This window comes from Anguilla anguilla, chromosome 12, assembly GCF_013347855.1.
Source record: "Anguilla anguilla isolate fAngAng1 chromosome 12, fAngAng1.pri, whole genome shotgun sequence".
Lineage (NCBI taxonomy): Eukaryota > Metazoa > Chordata > Actinopteri > Anguilliformes > Anguillidae > Anguilla > Anguilla anguilla.
The window spans coordinates 11,996,894-12,023,631 of NC_049212.1; the positions used below are offsets into that span (position 1 = coordinate 11,996,894).

General features: G+C 39.1%; 1 protein-coding gene across 5 annotated transcripts in view; it reads left to right on the forward strand.

The window, feature by feature from the left end:
* Nucleotides 1-26,738, forward strand: part of LOC118210340 (opioid-binding protein/cell adhesion molecule-like) — a 296,370-nt gene that overhangs the window by 236,832 nt on the left and 32,800 nt on the right. For all 5 annotated transcript variants that reach the window (XM_035386445.1, XM_035386444.1, XM_035386449.1 and 2 more), the window contains one exon: nucleotides 17,574-17,699. In XM_035386445.1, the coding sequence (XP_035242336.1) occupies nucleotides 17,574-17,699 (126 nt within the window). The remainder of the gene's footprint in view (nucleotides 1-17,573; nucleotides 17,700-26,738) is intronic.

Below are 26,738 nucleotides of genomic sequence, written 5' to 3' on the forward strand. Positions count from 1 at the left end.
GTGACAGCTCTGTGCAGCATATTTTCAAATATCCATATGCATAATTAGTAATCTTGCTAATGAGGTTAAGTGGGCAATCACAAGGTGATGTGCAAATCATGGTCAAAGGTATTCCGCACAGTGATCGAATAACTAGCATGCTGTAAACACGTTGTGTAATTCAAGGTTGCTGAAGAATATTTGGAACCGAAGCAAAAGAAGGGGGAGGGATTATGTATCATAAGAGTACTGCAGGATGCTATACCAGAATGAATAATATAATGACGACATAAGTCAACATTACATCATATTTCACTCAGTGGTAATCTGAAACTGGATGCTAGGCATGGGATAGGCATGTTGTATTGAGTGTCTTAACTGACAGGGTGAGGGGAAAGAGGGAAAAAAAACTAAACTATGACATGAAAAAAAATGGATCTAACAAATTTTCTGTACTGTATGAATTAACCGATGTACATGCTTACATTTTTAACTGTGGCCGTAGTGTCACATATATTCCGCAAGACAATGCTGCATTCTGAAAAACACTCACGGATATCCAGATATTAAAACAACATTATTGTGTTTCCAGGGGGGGCGGGATGCTGCGTGGTGGGCAAGGAGTTTAGTGGTCAGTGCCCAGGGTGCCAGAGCTGTAACCTTGTCAGTGTGTCAGGCTGGCAAGCAAGGGCTGGTCTCAATGGGGGGGGGGGGGGGGGGGGGGGAAGACAGGAAGTCAGGGTGAACACACATCTTAGTATAAGACCTAGAATTGTAATGTGCATATATGATATACAATTAATAAAGAAATAATGTCTGTTATATACGTATATCATGATATGAAAGGTATAATTTGTGCATTGTAATTACCCATTGAATTTATATACAAAGCATTGTTTAATTGGTAATACTGATCGCACATGAATTTATACAAGTGTTACCAATATGAAATCACATTTTATTTTTATTTTTAGTACTGACTATATTAATTAGGCCATGATAAAAAAAGTATACTTACCTCTCCTAATGTATTAATAGGGAAATTAATTTGGAGTTGAAGTTGATGTTAGCACCATCAAAAGTGGCTGTTTTCTTCCATGCACAGCTATATTTTGCTTTTACACCCTATGCAATACTGATATGGTGACAATATTTGGTATAATGAGCTGGATATTCTATTTCTGCTTATTGGTAAAATTAAAATCTTATGTAAATATTCGTGTTAATTGTAAACTAATTAAAAAACAGAATAATAAAATATTTATACCATAGTACTAATATTATGATTTTGATTTCACAGAGTCGGGGTCTTTTGATATATTATTTTCCATATTAAATGCATTTGCAAAGTTATACTTTGATATTTTGGGTACAAAGGGGAACAAAGGTTTCCTTTTTATCTTCACTCATTTAACTTTATCTGTCAGAGATGCAATGAAAGGATTTTAGATTTATGTCTAGGTTCAGAAGGAAAAGAATATTAGGCGATGTTTTATAAAAGAATATTAGGTGAGGTTGCTCATCTCGTTAAGGCATGTGTAGTGCATGGATGGGCCTCGTGATCTGGTTTCAGTTCTTACATCGCCAGCAACGATCTTGCTTGAGTGTGCATTCTGTGAAAACGCATTACATACAAAGTGGTGTTTGACTCATTACTGATAGGAGCAATGACTCACACATGGTAAATGCTGAAAATGGACATCTGGGTACTAAAGCTAATAAAAAGGATATGGTTGGCTGCAGACACCCCCAGAATGTTAAGAAGCAGGTAATAAGCATGAGCCAGAGGGGGGGGGGAGACACTAATTCGTTTTTTTTTTTTTTTTTTTTTATCCCAGTTAAAAGGTGTATTAAAATGTATGAGCACATAAAATATTTTCTTAAATATTGTAAAGGCATACTATGCAGGATTTTCCTCCACTCCTCCTCCATCTTCTATTGCCACCCACTCACCCTGAGCACCTAATTTTGGACCGTGTGCTACCTAGCACGAGGTGTAGCTAACAGGATAGCTAGGGGTAACATTACAATACTTACAGGTCCAATAAAAAACAAGTATCACTTTTCATCCTCTGCAAACTTCAGCTGATGCCACCAAAGAAAATAAATTCCAAGGTGAATATCGTTTTTGAGCCCTTGTCTTTTTATTTTAAGGTACATGGGCTTCGCCTGTACCATTGCAGCAGCAGCTAGGTAGTAACAATGCACTCCACTGAAATCTGATCCTAAGCCATAGGCTCTGTGGCCACACATCCAACTTCCAGAAACAAAGCGCTAATGTGCCACTGTCGTTTTATAGGCTGTTTTTATTTGCCAAATGTGCCAAATATGCAGTATTATAGGGGGGAAGAGCATAACATAATCAAGCCACTTTCAGGGAGGGATGGGTTCAGGGGGGGCTAAAGGCCAATAGCCTGGTGCTAGGTTCCCTGCTGGATATGCATTAGCATGGTTATTTTATAATATTTTCAAGGTAAAAAACCTGAAGAGTTTTAATGATTGTTTACAGTGAAAGGTCGATAAGTAGAATTCAGTCAACATTTGACATGAATTTTGTTTCACGTTTTTTTCTTCACAAATTCTGTCTGCAAAGGTGGACAGACTCTTCAAGTGCCGCCTGTGGAGTGCAATTTACTTGGCGATTTTATGCTTTGTAACAGCCAGATCGTCAACAGTTATTAATCTGGATTGGAATGATGTATAGTGCAAATCATTCTCACAGCATTGAGACAAATAGTGTATATGCAGTATATCTTCCAGAGATTCAGTAACGAAAAATCAATGGTGCACTCAGTGTAAAAAAAAAAAAAAAAATACAATCCAAGATTACAAAAGCTAGGCCATCAGAGTACCTCCCAGGCTCTGTGTGCTGAGTGCTGCTTGTAGTGGCCTGTAATTACTGAGCAGTTTCACTTTTTAAGAATTGTGTGGCTGTCTCCTTAATGGCTGTCTGTTGACCACATTCTAAAAAGATAAAAATGGATTTGTTTACTTTAATGTTGGAAAGGACTTTTAAGGGCTTATACTGATGGCACTTCATACATTTAAGTCAAGCTTTCTTGTTCTGTAATCATGGAATTAGTGCTCTATTTTTATTTCAGACCAAAAGAGAACACACTGAAATGGCTTTAACAGTATATATTACTGAAATTACTCTGGTCTAACAGGGTAATGAAATAATATTTGAGCCATTACTGCAACAGAACAATGCTGATGTAGATCTCAATTACACTGTAAATGCTTATCCACCCATGACAGAACCCTTTAATGTATACTCTATACAAATGTTCCAGACTGCCAAATTAACATAAAAAACTATGGTCAATTGACACAAATAATCATCCGTTGCCGGGTTAACAGTTTTTAAAAAAAATGTTAAGTCAACAAGTTTCAATTTTTGAATTCATAGCAGTTAAACTCTTAATGTTAATGTAACATAATTTAGTTAAATTCAATTAATAAAATCTACATCACACACCTAACACATATTTGGATGTTTGTACTCAGATATAATAGCAGAATGCATATACTCATTTTTCATGTTCAAGGGACTATTTGCCCACTTATAGTTCTAAAACATACATTCTGTATCGTATGCTCATTTAACATAATACAAGCACATCATTACAACACGAGATGTCATGTTATGTTGAACATAAAACATTTGTACTGTTTTGACCTGAAAGTTTTTCATTGTCCTTATCGACTCATTATTTTTGTATACACTTAATAATAGTGAAGGGTTGAAGTTCATTATGAACTACAGCACTGAAACCGTTCATTTCAAACATTAAGGTTAGCAAGGAAGGCACTCTCCTTTCTTCCAATAAACGAACAGATTCCAGTACTCTTTCACATTCCAGGACCTGTCACTCCACTTCCCAGTTAGACTCTGCAATTAAAACCTAACCTGCATGTTTTCAGACTGAGGAAACAGAGGAAAAAAAATACCAACTCCACACAGACATTCAAACCCAGGACCTTCTTACTGTGAGGCAAACGTGCAAAAGTGCTACCCACTGGCCAAATTCATAGCTAGATAGCTAGCAATGTAAAACAGAATGGCTACATGCAGTAGAATGAAATTGGAACAAATGACTTATACAACTAAGACAAAAAGCATTTAAAATATTGTTTTTAAACATGGGCATGTATTGTTAGAGAATTTTTTAAAGACAAACCACTTGCAAATTTAAAAAAGGCAAGAGAGTGGTAAACGCCTGTCCACCAACAGTGAGCAAATTATCTCTGTAACTCTCACTGGTTACACTGCTGTAGGTAATTTTAAATGTGGTAATTGCATTAGTTGTCCATTTAGGAGTACCACTGAATGGTTTAAATGTGCAGCTAATGGAAAAAGAATGACAATTAATTGTTTTTTCACGTGTAAAACTAAAAATGTTGTATACATGATAAGTTGTCCCTGTGGTCCTGATTGGTGACCTGTCCAGGGTGTGTTCCTGCCTATCACCCGATGCATGCTGGGCATCCCTTGTGACCCTGACCAAGATAAGCAGGTAAAGATGACGGATGGATGGATGGACAGATATCCTTGTGATAAAGTGCACATTGAGGAGACTGAGCATCCTTCAAAATAACACATTACAGAACACAGAAGCATTTAGCCAGACATTTTAAAGAGGCCAAAGATCCCATCTCTATGTTCTTTCATAGGAATTGACTTAGTTACGCTAGGTACTAGAGGGGAAGACATTGTCTTATATCTGTCTCCACCCACAAGGTATGAATGAAGAGCTTAGTCTTAAAGATTTATTTTATATGATTCTGTTTGTCACCTTATTTTAATTAACCTTTTGTTTTCCTAATGAGATTAAGTCATAGTCTATTTCAGTTGTTACCTAATTACTTCAATTGCACTCAGCTACTTTACAGCTGATAAATGGTTGCTGTTGTTACTCAACATCGCATATGTTATATATCCAAAAGTATCTGGACACCCCTTCGTCTGGGGCTGCTTTTCATGCTTTGGGCTAGGCTGTTTAGTTCCAGTGAAGACAAATCTTAATGCTACAGCTTGCAGTCATATCCTAGACGTTTGGGGAAGGCCATTTCCTGTTTCAGCATGACAATGCCTCTGAGCAAACAGCGAGGTCTATATAGAAAGGGTTATATCAAGAACGGTGTGGAAGAACTTGACTGGCCTGCACAGAGCCCTGACCTCAACCCCATCCAACACCTCTGGGATAAACTGGAAAGCCAAATTGCCCAATCAGTGATTGACCTCACTAATGCTCTTCTGGCTGAATGGAAACAAATCCCTGCAGAATCTAGTATAAATCATTCCCAGAAGAATGGAGGTGGTTACAGCAGCAAAGGGTGAACCAAATCCATATAATGCACATAATTTTGGATGAGATGTTGGATGTCAGGTGTCCACGTACTTTTGGCCATGTAGTGTCACGTAACATAACATAATGACAAGAACAGGCCATTCAGCCAAACAATACTTGCAATTTTCCTGACTAAATTGTACCTAGTTCTCTGATTACCTACAGACCAGACAGTATCTTACACAAGCCTGGTCTTGAAAATCCCCAGAGTTTCTGCCTCTACTACGTGACCTGGCAGGCTATTCCACACATTGACTACTACTTGTCACTTGCTAGCCTATTGATCAACTTTGTAATTGAGTGCTCCCGCAGGTGTGTATGTAAATCACTGTTTTTGTCTCTTGCAATATCACCCTGAAGAAGGCTCCCAGCCGAAAAGCGTTGATATTTTAACACATTTTATAATAAATACATTTTAACTTCCATCGCTCTCCGAGAGTGGCTGAAATTTTTGAATTCAGTTTTTGCATCACTCTGTAGTGTATTGCTCAAACACCATTTCTCTTCACTGAAGTGCCAGACCAGCAACATTGTCTGTAACCAGTAAATTTGAATACATTTGCCTTCTTTTTTAATGAGGTTGAGTGTAATTTAAGTAAATAGAGCATTTTAAAAATCATTTACTTAGAGTTAACTTAAATTTAGTCTTTTAATTTACTTAAAAATAATATTATAGAGTTTGTATCTGTAATGTGTAGATGTTTTCACTTAAATAAATTACATCGGGAACTTACTATGTATAACATGTTTTGTCTTGCTTAAAATCTATCTGAACACTTAGTAGAAGTAAATTAGATTAACAAGGGAAAGTTAAGTTTTAGCCATTGTTCTGAATAGCTAATCTACAAATGTTTGTACATAGTATATTTTGTTATAATGCCATATGATATGGTTTCTGGGCACCTCAACAGCATACCCATATGTACTCGTTAAACATTTCATTCCAAAACCATGGGCATTAATATGGAGTTGGACTCCCCTTTGCTACTCTAACAGCCTCTACTCTTCTGGGTTTCCAGTAGATTTTGGAATATGGCTGCAGGGATTTGCTTCCATTCACCCACAAGCATTAGTGAGGTTGGCCACTGAGGTTGGATGTAAGGCCTGGATCGCAGTCAGCATTCCAATTCATCCTACAGTAAAGGTGTTTGATGGGGTAGAGGCCAGGGCTCTGTGCAGGGAAGTCCTTCTTCCCCAGCACACTCAGAAAACCATTTCTTTATGGACTTTTTTTTTGTGCATGAGGGCATTGTCATGCTGAAACAGGAAAGGGCCTTCTCCAAACTGTTTCCACAGAAGAATGTCATTGTATGCTGTAGCATTAAGATTAACTCACTATTTGGGCCAGTACAGTTGGCACTATGCATCCCGCCAAACCCACATTCATGAGTCAGACTGCCAGATAGCGAAGCGTGATTCATCACTCCAGAGAACACGTTTCCACTGCTTCAAAGTCCAATGGCGGTGCTTTACACCACTCCAGCCAACACTTGCACGTTGCACATGGTGATCTTAGGCTTGTGAGCGGCTGCTCGGCCATGGAAACCCATTTCATGAAGCACTTGACTAATAGTTCTTGTGGTCACGTTGTATCCAGAGGTAGTTTGGAACTCTGCAGCGAGTGTTGCAACCCAGGGCAGATGATCTTTACACGGTACACGCATCAGTACTCGGCGGTCCCGTTCTGTGAGCTTGTGTGGCCTACCGCTTTCTGGCTGAGCTGTTACATGCTCATATACGTTTCCACTCAACAATAACAGCACTTACAGCTGACTGGGGCAGCTCTAGCTCAAACTGCCTTGTTGGAAAGGGGCACACTATAATGGTGCCATGTTGAAAGTCACTGAGCTCTTCAGTACTACCCATTCAACAGCCAATGTTTGTTAATGGAGATTGCATGGCTGTATGCTTGATTTTATGCACCTGTTAGCAATGCGTGTGGCTGAAATAACTGAAACCATTAATTAAGTGTCCACATACTTTTGGAAATGTAGTGTTGAGAATAAGAATAATGTCAGTGGCTATTATGAAGGAAAAAAATGGTTGACACTGCAACTTTTTCAAGTGAACTGTATTAAATATTTTTAGTGCAATGTGTTCACAGAATTTTTTTGATTGTTTTAACAAGTAGCTACATCTTTAAAAAATGTGAAAAGAACCAAATAAAATGTGTTGTGAGTAGAAATCACATTTTGAATAGGCAGTTAAACATGATTACTTGCTTTGACATAATAGCAATTTGTCCAGTTAATAGGATCGATTTTATTGCTTTTGAGTAGAGTGTATTTGGCTTTACAATGTATAAGTAACATTTCACCACATGTTTTACTTATTTGTTTCGTTGATTATTCCCGGGATTCAAATTACTGTAAATTAAAAAGGCTGGCTGTTGCATACCTGGACACAGTAGAATGACATCACCTAAATGAAATCTTTTGAAACATTGAAAGCCCAGATTGGTCAGGGCTCAGTTAGTTCAAATCACATGGTCTGTGTTCAGTTAATGGTTAAATTTCACACCGGATATGACTAGCTTCCATTTACTGTATTAGATGGAACTTGATTTATCTTTGTCTGTTATCTTTTGCTGTTGTTTTGTAGTCTAAGGGGAAAGTCTTTGGAAGCTTTTCTAGAGTACTAAAATTCTTCAGTACATTTTTTCTGACATAAAAGCAATCTCATTATTGAATCCTATTCAACCGTCATTGCCGGTATTGTGTTCAATACATCACAGACTGTGCAATAACAGAGCCATCTTAAAGTGTTGGGTCATTTAATCTCAACAGTTTTAAGTAGTATAGAAAACACATTAGCAGATGCAGCTACTAAAAAGTCTATTACTGGATGTCTATCAAGACCTAGCTTTATGGGCTCAAAATGTGTTAGGCATCCTTCTTAACGGTAAATCAGGTGTTGCACAAAACAAAAGTGTTAGATCAAGGTGATTTTGTGGGTTTTCTAGTTCGAGTCCAAAAATAAATTCACTGTCCTTTTGATTCCCTATCCCTCTCCTTGATGTTTGCAAATAGGAATGTTGCTCAATTATTTTGATTATAATTTGCCCTTCAAATTTTATTTGCTGCTTTTTGCTTTTATCTCTGTGAATGACACAGTATTATTCACCTTTGATTTGCCCCCCTGCTCCCCCCTGTTTGGCTTTGAGAATGATACCGGATCGTTCCCCTTCCATGATCCTCCCTCGTCCTTGCCGTTTACCTCCAGGAATGATACAGCAGTATTTCTCCTCCAATTCCCTCCCTGCTCCTGTGCTGTTTACTCTGGGGATGATGCAGTATAATTCCCATTTGTTTCCCCTTTGCACATATCACTGTTTATCTTTGGCAATGCTACACCATCATTTCCTATTCCACTCCTAGTCGTTTCGCTACGGAACATTACAGTATTATTCCCTTTGGATTATTATTATTTTTTCATTCCTCGTGTTTTATGTGTTGAACATCGGGGTATCGTCTCCTTTCAATTATCCTTCCTGCGGCTTGTCGTCGTTTCGTTTTGGGAACATTGAGATCATTCTCTTGTAATTACCTATCCTGTTTCATGTCATTTACATCACTTACGTTCGGTTCTCCTTCCCACTCCTCGTTAATCACATCTATATGTGATGTAATGTACTGCATACACCATGTCCTTTCAAAGGCAAGCACAATAGTCTTCAGTATTTTCCATGCTACACTCAATATACATGCCAATATGTCTGGCACAGAATTGAAACTGTCCATAATAGTGGAATCTTAAAAAAAAGGCAAAACATTTATACATATAAAGGCAAATATGTTGACCATTCCAAGAAGTACTTTATTTGAAAGTAGAGGTGGAGCCTTGGTCTGTTTCTGTTGTTTATGCTTTGAGCAGTGTGACTGTGGAATGGATTTTCCGTGTCCTCTACAGGTTTGTGTGGGGTATATTCATAAAAATATTATGTAGCTTCTTTAGGCATTCTCGTTTGGACAGGTTACACGTGTGTGCCCGTCTTTCTTTATTCATTATCATTTTTTCCTTATTGGCGTTTGGAGGCAGGGGAGTACTACGGGTTTTTCAATTTCATTACAAACGGCTATAAATGGAATTCTGGATTAGTCATATTCTGTTTCCTCAAGTGTAATCATGTGTGACTGTGTTTTTCAGATTAGAGGCAAAAGAAAGAAAGAAAGAAAAAAAAAACAGCATTAAGCTGAGGGGCTCATTATGGGATTGAGGAGCAGCTACCCACCACATTCCAAACGCAAGTAATGAGCCGTTTGAAATATTCAGAGGCACTAACAGTGTAGAAATGGGAGAGCAGGCCCAGGGAAGATTAGCTTGTTTAACGAATTAGGATCTGCTTCATTACTGAGCTTCTGCCTCTGTTGGCAATGCTGTAATATTGCTGATGTTGCAGTATTAACACTTGGATCACTCTTTACACAGAGCACATATTATATTAAAGCCTTCACTGTCTGTATTGTCTGTATGAGTACAAAATACTGCCGGGTAATCATGCGTGGAGGACTTAAAAATAATTTATTTATTCATTTATTTAGATACTTACTTATTTGCTCATTTATTTATTTATTATCTACCAACTTCTTTTTAGCTTTTTTCCCCCCTAACAGTACTCCCAGTTTGCAATGCCCTGCTATATTCACAAGCCTGTCCAATCACTGCAAAGTAATTATTTGAGACAGCGTAGCCAAGTACACACTCTACTCCAAAGCACATTTCGCCAGATGCTACTTCCTTTTCTCTCTGCAGTCCACCAGCTGGGCCGCTCTGCCATTGCATCAGAGATTGCTTAATGCGCAGGGGGCCACAGGTTGGCACAGACACAATTCCTGCTCAGTCGGAGGAGCCACTCTGTCTTGAATGGACAGGGACAGCACCATTGACTTTGGAAATGGCCATAAGTGTGTTACCCTGCAAGGCTGCCGGCCACCTTCAACACTAGCAGTCAGTATTTGATATCAGATCATATCATCATTGCATTGAGAATTAGGTGTGAAAGCCAGTGTTTTAACAAAGATTCTCTTTTGATTTTTATACGACTTTCAGCCCCTATGGAGATTGTGCTATGCCACTGAAGCATTATTTGTTCTTCATTTCATTTGTGACCAACGCTTGTATCCCACATTATGAAAGGCCCACACATGCACTGGCTGTAAGGAATATGGGCCCTCTGGTTATGTTTAATAATTGATTTATTCGTTTATAAAAATAAGTTAATTATGGAACTTAATAAGCCTCAAATAAAAGTTCCTGTATTTTCTCATCATTTCCTGCATCATCGCACTAATGAGATGCATTTTGCCAGGAATATAGGAGTTTTTACTTCAGTAGGTTTTATGCTGTAATTCCATTGAAATAAGAACAGCAAGAAATAAGAAGAGTGTGTGTGTGTGTCTGCGTCTGTGTCTGTGTGCGTGTGTGTGTGCATGTGTCTATTCAAACTATGACAAGACCAAATTAAAAATGTCAGTCAAAATAAATGAGCTATTTTGACATACAGTGTGTGGGCTATTTTGACATATATCTGCACAGGAGTAAAATTCCCCCCAAGCGCTTTCCATTGCAGAACATGTTTCTTTACCTCTCCCTATTCTTCATTATTTTCATCACAACATTGCAACTTTTCCACATTTTCTGAAAAGTGGTGAAAGGTGAAAGGGATTACAGACATGAAGACAGACAATGCACACATCAAACCTCACAATGCAACTCTTACCTCCCCTTATTCTCTGTTGCCTTGGGAACGCATGCACCCCACTGTGCTTAATGACACTGTGAGGATGCTGGAGATTTCACTCTGCGTAACTTTATGAAACGTATCATCAGGCCGGTAGAGAGAAATGTCACAGGCATAAACTGATACGCTTAAATATGATCGCATAAAACAAGACAACACTGGTTTATGTAAGGACTTTTAAACTTATATTTCAGCATCCATGATTTAATTGCATGAAGGTTTCGCAGTAATGCCAGCAGCTGGATAACAAGAAAACAGCTTCAGAAATAGCTTTTCTTCCTCTGGCACAAAAGTCACAACGTAAGCATCAACTTATTGGGGAATGAAATAAAATAAAAAACACATAGAATACTTAAAGTAAACACAATTATTCAAACAAATATCTTGGTGACTGCCTAGCTTGCTGCTGGTAATGAGAGGAAGCGGGTTAATTCTGCCCCATAATGAAGGTATGTTCCTATTTCCTTCTTACTTCTATTTTCTTTGAATGTAGTATACGGTGTAAGTGAGACAGACAAAATCAGTCCTTTTTTTATTTTCTTAAAACAGCACAACCACGTGAGCATGTTTCCCTTAAGTGTACTATTTACCCGAGCCTCCCCGGAAGGTACAGTAACAGCCATGCAATTATATTAAATTCAGCCAATAAATCTATATGCAGGTGGACTGAGATATAATGATATATCATTGTCAGAGGCGAGTCAGTTCTCAGCTGGGGGGCTCCGGCTGGGTCTCTGAGGGACCGCGTGACATTCTGCGACATTCACGAGTCTTCTCAAGTGCAGCCTGTTCCCCCCCCCCCCGCCCACCGCTGCTACACTGTATGGTTTTATTTGGTCTAATGTTTGGTCTAAAATATTAAAATACGCTTTTTGGCTCACAGTTTCTCTATGCTCTTTACGTTCTGTTCGCTCTTCATACAATGGTGTCTTACATTTCGCTCGTACATAACAATCTTGATATGGTGCTCTGGGTACAATGCTAAAGTCACTTTAGGTTTAATTTTTTTAAATAGGGGCTTTTTCTTTAAAAAAACAAAGCACAGTCAAAGCTACCTTGAAATCACAACAGAGATCCTTAAACGAAGTTCTACTGAGAGAACAGCCCTAGGCAGCCATTAAGTTTGCAATATTGATCATATTATATATAACATAACGATAACATGTGAGCAGCAATGTAATTGAACTAGCTGTGCTAACTGAGATCGATAAACAAATGCATGAAGTAGACAAATCTATAGCCAAATTCACTATTTCCTGAAATGATCGATTCAAGAAGTAAGCATTCCAACTGAATTTGTACCTTTTTCTCCTTTCTGTTTTTTCTAATGACTATGAAGGCTACATTTAGTCTGCAGTGATTGTGTTTCATCCTGAGACTCTACTCGCAGTTTTCAGACCCTCTGGGGAAGAAGAAGAAAGCTACATTTCACAGAGGTACTGACACATGGGTTAACCACCTAAGAGTCAATACTCTGTGCTGAAATGCACATTTCCTAATCAACGTTGGATAGGAATTGATTTGATATTAATTGCATTGATTACCATGTCCCGTGTACACTCTTTTGTTAACATTAATAGTAGTGCATTGTGTGGTCCACCACAATAAGGATGAGTTCTTCTTTAGTGCTTCTTAACACATGGGTCTATATTCACTTGCTTTGCTGTTATATTTTCAAAATGATTTCATGTTCATTATAATCTGAATCAAAACAAATCTGAAATCTCTTAAGTAATCATCAAAATATTTTGGGAATCAAATGTGATGGGGGCATTGGTGGTAGACAATTCCAGCAAATCCTGGCAACTCTCTCATTGACAAACGCATAATCATAATTTATTTGGTCATACTTGATGACATCAGTCACAATTGATCTGAATACACAATGCTTGCAGCTAATGATCTGTTATGTTCATTGTGAAAGTCCTGGAGTGGACCTCCTCCTTAACATGCTGTGATGCATCCTGACTGGATGCTCATCAATACATTTAACTCAATTCACTGTAACTTAGTTTTTCTATCTCCATGTATTCTCTATTTAATTATTCATTTCTTTTTCATTATCTACAATACCCTAACAAGCCTTAAAAGAAAGTGGAACATAAATCTTAAGACCTTTTTTGTCAGGTTTTATTAACTGAGATCAGATGTTATAAACATACTTTTAAACGTACTCATTTTATGTTGTGTGTAGCTATTACTGTCCTTATAAAATGTGTAATTGGAATCTTTTATAGGAACATAATCACCTCAGGCCCCTACTGTTGCGGGTCACCCTTTTCTGCATGGTCTGTTACTTGATAGTGTCATCACTTTCCTCCAGTGGAGCCATATGCTTTTCTTCATGTTTACCTTCATCAGAGTTCCAGGGAAAGGACAGCTTATTTTCTTTTCCAAACGACCAGATTATATTTAACTACAATATGATTTTCTCTGTGCTTTTTCCTGCTATTTTTATTTTACAAACACCTGATTCATAATTTTGAAAGGGGGAAAAAAAACTATGCAAAATATGGAAAACACATTTAAAATAAGAACATGTTCCTTATCCAAATGTCATTGCCATTCAGTTGTCATGTCAATGTTTTTATTCAGAATACTGTAGATTGATGGTGAGAAATTAGACTGATAATGAGGATAAAAATGAATAGAATTTGTCAGGAATGCAGAAATACAGCTGAATTAATAATGGACTTTTCCCTGACCTGGCATCTCAGGCAGCGTCAGGCTCCTGCGCCGTCCCTCACTGTACAGAGTCCGGCATGGTAGTCAATAGTGATTTACCAAGAATCACTGACTACCCAATGCTACAGGCAGTGCAAGGGAATAAATAAATAAATAAATAAATGAACTCTGTACCTTTGTGATTCCTGGCTAGGCTCTCCTGCATAATGTACCTGTTCTTTTCATAAATTCATTACAGAATGTTGTTATTCAGGTTGAGAAACTGTGCAAGAGCACATTTCTGCAATTTCTTTTTGCATATATGCAGATAGCTTTGATGTATGTTCAATATTCTATTTGGTGGGTGTTAAATATTAACTTACGGGTAGTGGTTTTGTAAGCTACTATATTCTATTATTATCCCATGAAATAATATGGGTTGGCATTGCTTCATACAGAAAACTGACTCATACACTCAGTCTGCGTGGGTTTAATTCCCTTTTATGCATAAGTCTTAATGAGAAGGAGATTTTATAGCAGCATGGATATATCACATTACTGCTGGCTAGTGTTTTCTTTTTAAACAAGGTCTTTAATGAGTCTTGGATTTATTGTCATGTTCTTTGGTCTATTTTGTCCTGGTTTTTTCTGAATCAATGCACACAATTAATGGAGTTTTCATTTGTCAGCTTGGCAATGCACGGTAGGCTATATTATTAATGACCTACTGAAACATTATGAAATCAGAATGCGTGTGAAATAAAAAGTGAACATATACAATATATAGAATAATAAAACCTTGATGCTGAGTTTGTGAATTCCAACACAATTACCCGATTGTTAATATCTCTTGCAAAAAATTAATAAAAGTCAAAAGGAAGAAAATGTGTTAACCTTACGAGGTCAAATCAAAGGCTTGCTACCTTTAACTAGAGTGCTTGTACTGTGAAAGTTTTTATTTGCTTTTCTTCATTTAAAATGTTTTCTGCTCTCCGACTGTTACTATAATTGCTTACCCACTAAGGCGGTTGTGTAAAAACTTTATGCACAGTGCTTACCAAAATTATAAATATTGCTGGCGTGCTCCAACACTTACTAGACAGGGGTGTCCGTGTATCATAATAGGAACTGGGGCTGTTGTATAAATTCCCAGGTGGAACAGGTGTTGCTGTACCCTTGAGCAAGGTAACCTAAATAGCTTCAGAAAATATCGAGCTGCATGAATGGATTAAATGGATTGGTGTAAACAGTGTAAGCTTCGTAAGTCGCCCTGGATAAAAGCATCTGCTAAATAAATATCAGATGTAAAAAGGTAAAATGGCAATATGTCAGAAATGGCAGTGAGGCAGATGAATTTACCCACCCGTTAACTGTAAATCCTGCTGCATTTATAAAACCCAACAAACTTCAGGAAGTCAGGGGTATAGGCACTGCTTACTGGCTCATCCGTATTCTAGAGTGTGGATGGACTGGAAGCCCTGTAGAAAAACATACGATTGGTTCCAGCACTGCCCACAGATGGAAGGGCTTTGGTTGGCTGGAATGACAGCAGATCATTGAACACGAGTGACCCTCACTGGTTGATTGGGACATTAAGTGCCTCCATCTAACTCACCTCAAAGTGGCCCGCACTATTTTAGATCCAATGCTTTAAGAAATTGATATTTGTATTGTTCTATTCACTAAATAGCAGGATGCAACGAGTTTAAAATTGTTGCCATTCAGTTCAGTTTCAATCCAATTAAAAATGAATATGGGGGTGCCAGGTACCCTACTCCATAAAAGCGCCACTTGCGGCACATGAGTGAGCGCCATGCTCTCGAATCGAATCCGGTCCGTGCCAGTGCCGACCGTGGCCAGCAGCTCCATGGGACTGGCACATAATTGGCTTTGCATTGCTCAGAGATTTGGGAGGGATACAGTTGGAAGGGATATGTCGCATTGTTAGCACATTACTCAAGTGACTACCGCTGCTCGTCCAGGCGCCTGTGGCTAGCTCTCTTTGTGGTATGAATGGGTCTCCTCCACCTATGGTCTGGGTTTGTGTGGCTTGCAGCTACAGTGTGAAAAGAGGCATCTGACTGGCAGACACGTTTCAGAGGAGATTGAATTGTCTTCACTCTCCCTAGCCGGCAACAGGGGCCAAATTAAAAAAAAAATTAAATTAAATAAATAAAAAATAAACAGAAGAGAGAAATGAATATGGGTTCCACATGATGCAAAATATAGATCAATGAAATATGAATGTGTTTCAAGTTGAGAAGTGCAAGAGTGTCTTCAGAGGCAGAATATGTTCCACAAGTATGCACATACGGCAACCAAAATCCTGTACAACAATTCAATGGCTTTACATATTTACAAAGAAGCTTGAGTTAATCACACATTCCTTTCACAGGTTTGAGTCTGGTCCCAATCAGAGGTTACTGGGGGCCAAATGATTCATGATAAATCAATGAAACCCACAGAGCACAGAAGAGGCTCTCCTCTAACGCAGGCCTCAGAAATCCTCCAGAATCAATTACCAGCCAAGTCCTTCACTGTGTTCAGTTGAAAGGCCTCACATCTCTTACATTTCCAGACTTTACTGAAATTATAAATCTGTGATGTTCTCACTCAAAGGAGGAGCTTTGAATTTCTGGGCCATATCTCAAAAACGGGAATGAGGCCTTCCCTTCGTCTCCTTTGAGGGAAGCGTTCCGTCCTGGATAAACAGATGCAGCTGTAATTCTGTGGGTGGGCGTGTTGTGTTGATATACCTTGTCCTTGGCAAACATTCACACGGAAAAGCACACCGTCATGTGCTTGTCCTGTAGTATTACAGTATCATGTGGACTGGCAAGTATCGATGTCATCGCCTGATCTGAATGAGGCACTACATAGTGTTTTAATCAAATGAAAACAAATATAATATCACTTCTAGAGTGACATTTTAATAATGTAAAACATGTTTTCACACTATGTTCTCACAGTTAGGTGGGTGATTAGTTCTTTCAGCAAGAAGCTTAGTCACTACCCCTGTGCCTTTTAGATGTTCTACAGGATCTCCAGAAGTGTATGATTATTGTTATTATTTTTATTATTATTATTTAAAGGAATTATTGTGTTTCATGATGTAAGAATTGGAATTACTGAATGCTTTATGTTCTTTCTTCAATTAAGCATGAGAAGATATGTGTCAAAATCTTTTCACATGTCTCAGTACTTAGCAGACTATATACATAAAAGTAAGATTTCCTCTGGGCATTTGTTTGCGCTGTGTTTTTGTTTTTTGTTGCACTAACAGAGGTTGAGTCCCTGCCCATATCCCATATTTATGATTTCCCCTTAGGTAGCTCAGATCTAGTTGAAGGAATTCCCAAAGCTCTACATTCAGTAGCTTCTTGGTGATGAACCAATCACAGCACCGCAGATATTCCCCATACTGTTCCTAACCCAGTTTCGTAAAGAAGTGTAACTATTGTGGAATTGAGTACTGCCCTTTCTTATTTAGACAAACACTGAAAGAAACAAAATGAATCCCAAAACTAAAATAAGTAATTAGAATGACATTTTATTGACTTGTTACCATATATTTAAGAGAACAGTTGTAATCTATCTGTGGTTTGTTTCATTCTAAATTTTGAAGAGCAAAAGGAAACTAGAGTTACCTTTTTGTGTTTTGCTGAATTTTGAGTCCAGACCAAAATAAGATAGATAAATAAATCGGTCTACTGCACTACATTCACATTACAAGTTTGCACCACATAACATTTAAACATTTTTAGATATGTACTATCTGCTTCATCACCCAAAGCACAACATGCACATTCACATTTGTGCGTCTTTTTTTTCCTCCGCAGTTCCAGCCAAGATTTCTAACGTGTCTGCTGACATCACCGTGAACGAGGGCAGCAACGTCACCCTCATGTGCCTGGCCATCGGGAGGCCAGAGCCCACCGTCATATGGAAACACCATTCACACAGGGGTAAGACATTGCCTGTTCCGGAGAGGAGCGTTCGTCTTTCTTTGAATTCATACCGTCATTTTGAGCACAAACCGTGCTCTTTCTAAGATGAGGCTGAACACAAGAACCAAAAGCACTGCTGAAAAGCCAAGTCAATAGAAAACAATGGGACGGTTGCAAAGAACGTACCATTGAACGAATCATTGTTGCAAAGCTGAAGAGTACAAAGCTGGTGGGGATTTGAGAATTTAAATTTGATTTTTGAAGAGTCTTATAGCAAGTGCCCAGCATGTGGATTGTTAGTAGTTTTGAGGGAGGGGGGGGGGGGGGGGTGTGGGGCTGTATTCTCTGTGTGCGTTTTCCTTCATGTTGTTGGCTTTTGGAATAAAAATGGGATTTGTAGTGTTTGCGCTCAGAGCATTGGGTGCCGCCGTGTGGTTTGTTAGTCGGTGGATGTGCTCAGACTGCTGCGTGGAGTCGTGTGCCACGGGCGTTCTAGATCTGCGGAGAGGATTATTAATGTTATCGGGGTCTTCAAATGCAGCCTCGGCTGTCCCCAGGAGCGCCTCCTGATTCGAAACGGGGAGTGTTTTGAATGTGAAATGCCTAGCTGAAACACGCAGCAATGGGAAAAATAGATCCCATGTCTGGTTAAAATCACACGTCGATCTAATTAAATTAGGTCGGCCTGAAGGAAAGTTTTCATTGGAAAGGAGTAAACTTGGACGTGTGGAAACGTGTGGCTTTCCATTTCAACGGTTGTCGAGGACCCAGAGAGTGCATTTTCATTTAACTGTTATCGCTGAAATTCTAGATTGATATGGGCCAATAGTTTTGCCAATAGTACGTGATGAAATCACTCTTGCGACAGGTGGACAGCAGGCAGAAGCTATGATTTGTCTGCTAATGCTTCTGGCAGTACGGGTATAGTGCATTATCTCAACTGACATTTTTATGAGAGCATTAATGAAGGACATTGCAAGTAAAGAAGGTTATCTGAAAATTGCTTTGGACAGGGTACTAGTGAACCAAAACTGATTTTTATTGCATTTGTTACTGACATGAGCATTCGTTAGTGTTTGAGTTTTGAACGTAGCTGCTGCAGTAGATCATTTTGATTTTTTGATGCGTCTATTAACATGTCTATTTGACCATTTCCATTTTGCATCAGCCTACTGTCATTACCACACCTGTCAGTTGATCAAAACCAATAAATACTTCTATTTATAAAGTAGCTCAGTGAAAGTCCTAAAGCATGCAGTTCTATTCTTCATATTCTTCTATATTCCTCATGCAACGGACCAGCTTTCTTTTTTGCACAGGTTGTCAGCTGTGGATGTTTTTCTCAGTGAGGCAGTTGGGGATCTGTGCACGCTGTAATTTTGTATTGTGATGGTGTGATTGACAGCCCTGCTGTACCAAAGGCTGAGGAGACTGAAGCTGGCTTGGCAAAGCTGTTGATGAGTGGCAATCAGGCTATTATCCCTCCCTGGACAGGAGCAGAATCCCGCTTTCTGCGATATTTCTGTCTGATATTTTTTGAGAACACGGCTGTGTGATGGCACTCGGTCACGGTGGAATAAAGGTGTGTGTGTGTGTGCGGGTGTAGACATGTGTGTGTGTTTTGGGGGTGGGTGGGGATTACACACAGTTCAGACCTCCAGTGAAACAAAAGGATTATTGGAAATAATGGCAACCGTGCATATACAGTATATTCATGTTTTTGCATTATTTGTGCATGTGTGCGTGCCTGCCTGCCTGCGTGTGCTTTGATTCCTTTATTCCAGAATGGGACCCAAATCCAGGAACCCTAGCTGTGCAATATGACCTTATGCAATACAATCTAAACCATAAAATGGACTCAGCAGGTGAAATTCACTGAAACGTTACAGGCAGCGGTTTTACAAGCTGGGGCTACACTTTTCTAAATGAGCTAAACTACTCTTGTGGTTGAGGTAAGGAGAGCAGCCAGCAGGGAGTTGCAGTGATTCAGACCTAACAGTACGAGGACTGAGAGCAGGATGCAGGAGCTGACAAGCTGATTGCGAGGAGTAGTCTGATTCCTTTTTCTTTCTGAGGTAGAATGTTCAGGCCCAGTTTACTGAGGGGGTGTGAAGGACAGGTTGTCCTCAGGGTGACACAGAGGCTCCAGTCATTGGGAGTGGTGGACTTCACAGATTCACTGCCCATATACTGTCTGTAAGCACTTACTGGTAATCCATTCATTTCCCCTTTCACTTCTTAAATCATATCAATGATAAAGCATAAACCACTAAATCATTTCACGATTCCCTTATATCTCAGCAAATAAATAAATGAAACGTACATGCATACAAAGGTGTATGTTTACAACAAACCATTATGGTCTTTGCCTGTGGACAGACCAATATGAACAAAATGAGAAATCTAACTGTTTATAATACAGTGGCATATTGCCAGACAAAACAAACAGGGTTGGTGGAATTCATCGTGTCTGTGGTTTAAATGCAGTTGAAACTCAAACTTTTTATTTAAAATTTTTTTTTTATTTTAGCTCTTATGCTGTTTAGGATTTAAAAGAAATCTGTCAGGGCCCCTCTGCTCCAGCCAGAAAACTGTGCGAGGAGCAGCCAGAAATGAATACGCTTGTCTCCCTCACAATTAACCATGATTGTAAAATTCATGATGGATGGCTATGTAGTTGAGGGGAAAAAAAACAAAAAAAACATTAATATGCACCTTGGCTAGGCAGATAGATTTTATAATGGACATTAAATGTTTGGATTCCGATAAAAAATTCCTTCTGCAGTCTCCACTTCTCTTCTTTGTCAATGAATATATGCCTATTAAAGTCTAACTATTAAACGAGCATTAGCTGGTTAACCAGCGGGGTGGATGTTATCGTTGATTTGAGAGAACAATAGAATATGATTGAACGGATTGCTAATGCCTGAGAATGTGCTGGCAACCAATTTCTAAGATTTTTTAAATATATATATTTTTTGGTTTCTCATATAGTCACAGATGAGCTGTCAGAAGCAAATATTTTTGTGGACCCACGAGACTGCGAAGTCATTTTCAACAGTATTGAACCCCAAGCTCTCACTCAATCTAAAAAATGTGACCCTTCTTCAATTGTAAGTCCTTTATCTGTTTCGTGTATCTGTTTTGCTGTTCCTTTAGTGATATTGATATTTCAGATTTTTGTCCTTGTAAATATCAAATAATTACTTGACTTTCAAATGAGTGTGTTCACCTGGAGTATGTGTCCATCATTTCTATAATATGAAACAACTCTTTCTCTTGCCCCCCAAAAAAAAAAAAAAAGTGAAAGGCTTGATTATGCATGTCTAAACACAGATCATTATGTAATTTCCCATAGTGTTAATTTAGTGATATATTTTACTTTGGCCTTCTTGAACCCAACCAATATTTTTGGACGTTGTTTAGGGACTGTATGTCTAATCCAGTGAACTGCACAACAATTCATAGAGTAAACATTTGCAAGTGTGCGTGTGTTTGTGTGTGTGTGTGTGTGTGTGTGTGTGAGAGACCGAATATGATGGAGCTTGTTCCATTTATTGTTTACTCAGTCTGACTTCCTGTTTACCAGATTGCACTGAGTGGAACAGGGGGTGAAGCAGAAAGCTTAGCTCACTGTTCCTTCCAGCAAAGTCAAAGCACCCATTTTTCCAGCCACAGTTGGCAAAAGGGAATGTACGGCGACTGGTTGTCGTGCACCCTGATGATAAATCATCGACAACTTGGCTAATTGTACTTTGATCATTAATAATGTAAAGGGGGGGAAGTTGTGATCTGCGTAAGTTTTCCCTGGCATGTAGGTCTGTAAACTGTGAACATGTGTGTGTGTGTGTGTGTGTGTGCGTGCGTGTGCACGCATGCTGGGGGGGGGGGCGGTTTATGGTGGAGTATGATTCCACTCGATGTGATTAGTTCACTTGGGGGTTTGCCTGGTCAGATGCTGGAGTAAGAAAGCCATATAGTCTGTGTGTTGACGCACAAAAAGCCACTTTGCTGCAGCTCATTAGTGTTTCATTTAAGTTATTCAGGATGAGGCTTGACTACATTTTAAATGTTCCTAATTTATCTTTATGTGTCCCTCAAACTACAGCTGCCACCTTGCTGCAGGTGCTATATTTTAACTGCATTTATTTATTTTTAATTTTGTTATATGGGTCACACTTAGCCTAAACAAAGCTAGGCACGCCTTAATTATTCATGATTTAATATCTTTACAAAACATTCATGCAATGCTTAATGAAGGAAGACATGGCACATGCAGTGTTCTGACCCCATCTGAACCCAGACTCTCATCTCATTTTTTATACATACACAGCATTTACAATAAGCAATTAGAGGCTATCAATTGCTTAGCGGCCTTAGCCCATAATTGAAAAGACGTTGAAATAAGTCCTGTGTGGTGGAAGGGGGTTGATTAGCAGCCAGGCACAGTGGTGCACCAGTGAAGTCATCCTCCTGCAAACAATGTCAGCAACTTCCCAGCGTCCCCTGGGGTGTATGGGATGACGGGAGCCTAAGCACAGGGTGTGAGTGCATTAGGGCTTAATGTTATCCAGTTACATGTCGATACCGTAATCCATCGTTAGACATCGGGGGGGGGGGGGGGGGGGGGGGGGGGGAGAAAGTGGTAGCGTATTGTAGAGACTGAATTATGATTCCGCCTTTCTCCTTTAATGCCTGTTAATTTGCCTGTAAATGATTTCAGACAGGGTGCCAAAGGAGGAAGTGCGCAGGCTGACCCTTTCTAGGCATCGCCATAGCGTCCGACCCTGTGCACTCCAACGGGTCCAAGATTAACTCAAAATATTTAAGTCTTAATCAGACTATTAATTAATTTTTCATACATGCCATTACAATCTTGGAAGATGTACTCTTAAGTCCACCTTCATATTTTCCTCCATATAAAGCATTACAAGTATCCTTGTGATGCTTCATAACTTTAATTTCCAAAAATGCTACTTCATCCTAAGCAGCTGAATAAATAAATACACATGAATCATTTTTAAATTAAAATTCAGAACAATTTTTTATATGTTCATTTTGGTTATTAATGTGTGTGTGTGTGTGTGTGTGTGTGTGTGTGTGTGTTTGAGTATACCCCTGTCTGTCTGCATTCTATTTTTACTGAAGGACTTACAGAACAAAATCTGCACCATGGAGAACTTTCTCCGGAAGGATAATGGGGCTTCTCGATATGGAAGCAGCTTATGAGGGAACTAAGTGGGGGTGGTTTTGAGGAGGAGGTATTCGTGCTGGCGTATGATGCTAGGTCATGAGCAGAGCAGGCAGATAAGGATGAGATACAGTCCAGACGCTCCAGGCTTAGCACATCAAGGGGAAAGAGGAAAGACTTCCACACGGCAGGAACTGTATCCAATTGCAGGAACAACTGTTTTTTTCCTGTCTTCATTAAGTATTTAGCTGTCCTCGGAGGGCCACTGGGACGCCAGATATGTCCTTGAATGCCTCTATCTTTTGATCCTAAATGGATTCAACTATTATATTACTTTAGCTACTGTATACTGTGTGTACTGCAGTATTTTATTTATTCATTTTTGTCATCAAGTGCAGAACAGGATCTCTGCTTATTGAAATCATATCATGAAGTACATGCCTGCTTTTAAATAGAATGTGTTCCTGCTCTTGCTGCAGCTTGCAAGGGGAAAAAAAAGAAGTGTCTCAGTTTACAATGTTTTTTAAATGTCTTAGTTTGTGGAGAACTTCTCAGTAATGTATTGGCGAATTCTGAGTTAAGTTGGCTTGCTTCCGTCATTATAATTGCTGCTGCGTGTAATTAGAGTTCTGGTGAGACTGAGCCGCTATTGATTAGTCATTGTTTTTACAAAGGTCACACGTCTTAATTAATGAGGCAGGGAGGCCATTGGCAAAGTTCAGATGAAATCATGACATTATGACATGGGTCTTGCGGAGGGGGTTAGCAGAACAACAAGATCGACGTACGCAGAGAGAATCCATGCAAGGCTCAGAGCAAATGAATGTGAATGTGTATGCAATGTGAAACACCATCTCTATTGATTTAAAAAAAAAAATGGAAATAGCCATAATAACCAAAGTAAAAGTGAACTCTGGTGGAGAAATGATCTGTAATATGATAAGCTGTTTTTACTTTATCTTAATGTTTGCAGAAGCGCTAAACATTCTAGTACAGCTACAGTATGATACATATGTTAGTATAAAGCGTGTGCTTTATACTAACATATGCATGTTATGGCTAATTTAGGCTAAATGTTGTTTATAAAGTCAACCACATGAATATTTAATTCCACATGAACCATCAAAGCAATCCCCGTTTCTTGTCTTTGGGAGCGCAAGTTTCACTAACCATGCCAACTGGTATGTGGTGGTAGGAAATACAAAGCTGATAGGAAGTACTTCCATTCGGAGAACACAAGCACTGTGGTTTGTTGCCTTTGGCAGTCAATACTGGATTAAATGTTAATTAGATTGTATTTGTGTTTTGTTTTCACAGTGGCAGTCCACATGAACATGATTTTATTAACATTTCAGATGTTGTGTGTCAATTATACTATTCATACTATGTCAATCATGATAAGAAATATGAAAAGAACTATGAAGATAAAGTTCAAGTTTAAGTATTTTTAAAATACATTTTAAATGCATTTTTTATTTAAGAGGATACAATGAAAATTCTGTGTACTGGCTGATGTTGAGAATTGTATCAAGGTAAGGTACTAAAATGTTCTCAGTTTTTGTTGAGCATGTCCCATTGAATAGCAGTAGTAGTGGTCTTTGCTTTTTATGTACTGTTATTTTCTTATACTCAATTACAAACTTTGATTGTAATAATGTACACTGTAATCAACATGTGCGCTTCTACAGTGTCACATGTGAGCGTGACACCCCTGGGAGGGAGATGCAGCAGTGCCGGGGAGAACCATTGGTTGCCGCATGGAGAGAGCGCGCACCCACACAAAACATGAAATCAAAGAAACTGACACCTTCACCCTTCCCCCTCACGGGTTCCAGGAAAAAACAATAAACTAAAACAACAAGCTAAAATAACAAAGACAAAAGAAAGTAAAACAGAGCGACAACAGTTTAAGTTCCCCGCTCAGTAGCTGGCCTGCTCCTCCTACTTTTCAATAAACAGAACTGAAATTAAACGCAACTCAAATAAAGAAACGCATTCTCGGTGTGAGCTCCCGGTCTCGGCCCCAAACTGTGGAGAGCAGCACACTTTTAAGCACCTGGGGCGATTAGCTAACGCAGCCCAGGTGCGTGTGCTCCCTCCAACCGGCCAGCTCAGCTGAGACCAATCCGGTTCACCACTGGACTGAATGCCACAGTAACAAACAGTAATACATACAGTACATTTCTATATATATCCTAGCTAGACTTCATGATTCCTGTTTTTCTGACCCACTCCCCAAAGAATTTTCTATAGCCATGCTGATGAGTTGGCAAAATTAGTAAAATCTTCCAAAAACCGACTTAAAAAAACAAACAATTATGCCACAACGAGTGCTTGTATATTAATGTTATGGTAGAATGCACAATGCTATGCTGAAAAAAAAAAAAACACACACACACAGATATGCAGAGTTCTCACTCTTTGTAATAAAATCAATCAAATCAGAACAGGCTGATAGGTGTTACAACAGTGTAAAATGTAAAGGGGTTTTGCGCATGGCCTTTGTAAATACCTACCCCCAATTTCTATTTGCGTGTTTATTCCTCAAACGGATTGTTCAAGACAACAAATGACCACTGAATCTTGAAAGGGACATCTTTACATGTAAAAGCAATGGTAAGATTGAAAACGTTTCCATTTTTAGTTGCAGATATTGATAGTAGATATGACATGGCGTAATGCCACAGAAATTCCTGTTGTTTATTCCGCTGCTCAGTGAGCTGCATTTTATACCGCTGCATTGGCATATCTTCAGGTATTGTTGGCTTTATTTCAGTGCTATGACGGAATACACATTTTTGCCGGTGAAATAATATTTTTGCGAACTACCAGATGGATGCCATTGCCCAGTGTGTTTGGGGCGGTGTAGTTGCAGTTGAAACTGCAGGGAGGGGGTGCTTGTTAAATGGACGACCTGTGCGACAATGGTGGCACATAGAAACTTTGTATCTAGCATCGTTGTAGTGTATCGTCTACTAATAAAGCTAAAACACAAGGTGTGTTGTTTCCACTCACAGTTTGGTTGAAGGGGTGATGACTCACTGTCTGAGTTGAGCAATCTGAGCATGCTGGCATGCAGACCACTAGGGGGCTTCTGCCTAGTGGTTAATTTATTACCTCATTGTCAGACTTATAAACACCACCCCATGTGAACTGCTAGTCATGCCCTGATGAAGGCTGATGTGGCCAAAATGCTTTGGCATTAGACTGGTTTAAAGTTTCTCATCAATATGGTAATTGAATTAAAGCTTTTTAACTTCTCTTCCTCCAATGAGAGTGCTTTGAACTTCACTGAAGCAAGCCCGGTCTAACACTTTTTGTAATGTGGCACTCTTATTTGGTTTTCCACCAGGTCATTACGTGGCACTCCTTAACGTAAATAGCCTGCACGTCCGAAGTCACTTTGACCGTGCCTTGTGTCAACAGTGCTGACCATGTGCATCCCTTTATTGCCACGGTCTACCCTTGTAGATACATCCAACTGGATAATATGCCTTGTCAGAAAGTATGCATCGTCTCAAGCTGTTTCCATAAACATGATCTGGAGTTTAAAAATACACTAAGCAATGCAGGTCTGCAAACTGTCACACTTTGCCTTGAATAAGAAGTTGCCCCCTCCCAAAATCCGTGTCATTTTTAAGCTCTAAAAAGAAGTGGTGCGATTACAAGTGGTTAGCCCACCCATGATGAGCCGTCCCACAATTATATTTGCTATTCACGATAGCAAACTGTTTGCTGTTACCCATTATAGTGCAATAAATTATACATTTTAAACTCATTGTAAAGATCTTTGTTATTGCTGTTTTTGATATTGTTGCTGTTCTTGTTAGGTAATTTCCTATGGTAAGTCGAGTATAGTTTCTTTA